Here is a 2,579-nt window from a genome sequence, read left to right as displayed (position 1 = left end):
GAAACGTTCCCTATGACAGGGAGCAGTGCAATTTTATTACCAGCAATAGCGAATCAGGCAGTAGAACTGAAAAAGGCTGTGTTAGCCCTCAAGGCACTGCACAAGGAAAGGTATCCCTACATCAGGCTGTTTCCTCTAGAAGGAGTGGATCGACTTCATTATCGCAATTATCCCGATCTTTATTTTGCTGCTCTAAGTCTTGCAATAAAGAACTACAAAAGTCTGACAGAAGAAAACATATATCTAATGTCTGTAATACCAACCACTATCCCCATAGCAATGATCATGGAACGAGTCATTCAACGTATAGAGATACAGCCATATCTAGAGGAAATTCAGAAGGACTTGAAGTACCTGGGGCTGGATCCAACTTACCTACGCGTTCCCACCCGACAACGAAGAGAAATGGAGGATGAGGATGAGGGAAGAGAAGTGAAGGATGAGGATGAGAGAAGAAAAGTGAAGAATGAGGATGAGGAAAGAGAAGTGGAGGATAAGGTCACGCCACCATTTTTTCCCTAACTGTGCCCAGATGGGGATAAAACAACAGCCTGCAAGAGCACAATGCACTTCTGTTAAAACAAAGAATCTTTAAAACGAAAGATTTATCTGACGAGATGTTTGCAAATAGAAAGAATAATCTAATAATTAAGGCTACTATATACTATGTTTATTTTAAATCTACAATTAAGAAATTTTTTTTAAATATAAATAATATACAGGCTGATTTTCATATTGATTCCAATTAATGCTGATTTATTCAAATAGTTTTAAATAAATAATTTCCATGTAATATTTATCATCTCCTACTTTAATAATTAATTTCTTTCTGAATGTTATAAACTTTTGTTCAAAGTTATAAACAATAAAAGTAATAAAACAAAAATTTTATTCGTTCTACGTACATTAACAAAATAAGGATTATACTTGTCAATTGAATTAATCGAAGTTTGGAAAAATAAAGAATGCCGGAATCGTGGATTCTCAAGGATTCAATAAATAATTCTTAATAATTATAAGAAATTAATTATTAAGAATTAATTTTACAACTGATTAATTGTTAAAAATTAATTTAAAAAATTAATTCTTAATAAGTGATAATTGGTTAATTCTTTTGTCCATTTGATGCGCTGCAAAATATGTATTTTAAATTTTTATTAGTCAGAGACCAATCCAGCTCGTTGAGACGATACATGCGCGAGCTAGCGCAACTCGTAGTGAGCTTTTTGAGCTTCGTATAAAGCATTGGTGGACTACGCTACTGTGGCTGCGTTCCTCTTGGACGCTCACGCGCTGTAAGCGCTTATAAGCTTCGCTTATACGGTATACCGTTCCCTTTGGCGTTATAAGCGCTCATGATAAAAAAATATCCAATCTTCATTAAAACATATTATATCTAATCCAACATTTGCTAACATAATTAATATATAAAACATAATCATATCACTTTTAATTGCCATCTTGATACGCTCACAGTCACTCACAAATGCCAAAGGGAACGGCTTTGCTGACAATCGTATGAGCGCTTAAATTTCAAAAGGAACGGCAGAAAATAGTGCTTATAAACGTGAGCGCTTACAGCGCATGGGCGTCTAAAAGGAACGCACCCTCTGATACACGCTATCAACGATTATCTTTTTTTTATTATAAGATAAGAAAAGCTGTGCAGTGCGCAACGATAACGGACAATCATCGCGGTAGCGTGTAGTACATACACTGTGTCACTGTGTACAGAATACGGGTCCAACGTCGAAACTTATAAGAAGAGTTGGAAGGAAGTTTGGTTGGAATTGAATTTATTGGCTCGAGTGAAAAATCGATCTTTTTGGAACCGAATCTGATAGCAACTGTATATATACGATCAAAATAATACAAACATTACTGCGCGCAATTAGGTAATAATAGCTACATAATCCGCATTAAAAATGATTTACACAAACAAGTGAGAAAATCAGTGTAATAAAAAATGTTTCATATTAGTACGATTAAATATATTACACAAATATTTAGGATTAATAGATATCTTGCTAAAAAAATAAATTTTGTTTTAGAATCAAATACTTTTAATTCTTATTAAAAGGTAAGAATTAAATTATTCCGGTTTATGATTATCCGGATCAACAAGTACAAGAGAAAACGAAGATCATAATCAAAGAAAGAGAGATGTTCACAATCAAGCGATCTCGTCCAACCCAATATCGTCCAATAATTGGTATAGAGGCCGTATATAGGGATATAGAGGGGTCAAGAGTAATTCAAGTTAAACGTGATCCAATTAAAACAGAAGAGGAGGGTGATGCAAGATACATAAGGCCTGAGAATGGCTGTCTAATGGAACTTGAATTAAGATCTAATGAATCTACTATCACAGTGACAGGGGTCCCACTGAGGCCACTGAGAGATATAGATATTGTGATAACATCAATCTGCTGGACCCTAAAATGGAAACCTGAGGATGTGCCTTTCTACAATCATATGTTAACAGAGGAACAATTCTGTACACCAAATGTACACTCATCCAAATGTACACTCAATCTAATGGCTTCGGATCAAATGCTCATGTTCATAGGAATGGCAGG

General features: G+C 34.8%; 1 protein-coding gene and 1 pseudogene across 1 annotated transcript in view; both read left to right on the top strand.

Annotated features, from left to right (window-relative positions):
* Positions 1–648, top strand: part of LOC105456063 — a 3,701-nt gene extending 3,053 nt beyond the window's left edge. The window contains exon 3 of the mRNA XM_011699837.1: positions 20–648. Coding sequence (XP_011698139.1) covers positions 20–522 — 503 coding nt within the window. The 3' untranslated portion in view covers positions 523–648. The remainder of the gene's footprint in view (positions 1–19) is intronic.
* A 1,015-nt stretch (positions 649–1,663) lies between these two features.
* LOC105456079 overlaps positions 1,664–2,579 on the top strand; it is a 4,067-nt pseudogene continuing 3,151 nt past the window's right edge.

The sequence above is a fragment of the Wasmannia auropunctata genome, unplaced genomic scaffold (genome assembly GCF_000956235.1).
Source record: "Wasmannia auropunctata unplaced genomic scaffold, wasmannia.A_1.0 LD335787.1, whole genome shotgun sequence".
NCBI classification, from domain to species: Eukaryota; Metazoa; Arthropoda; class Insecta; order Hymenoptera; family Formicidae; genus Wasmannia; species Wasmannia auropunctata.
The sequence above is the reverse complement of the archived record's forward strand: the minus strand, read 5'-3'. Positions and strand labels throughout refer to the sequence as shown.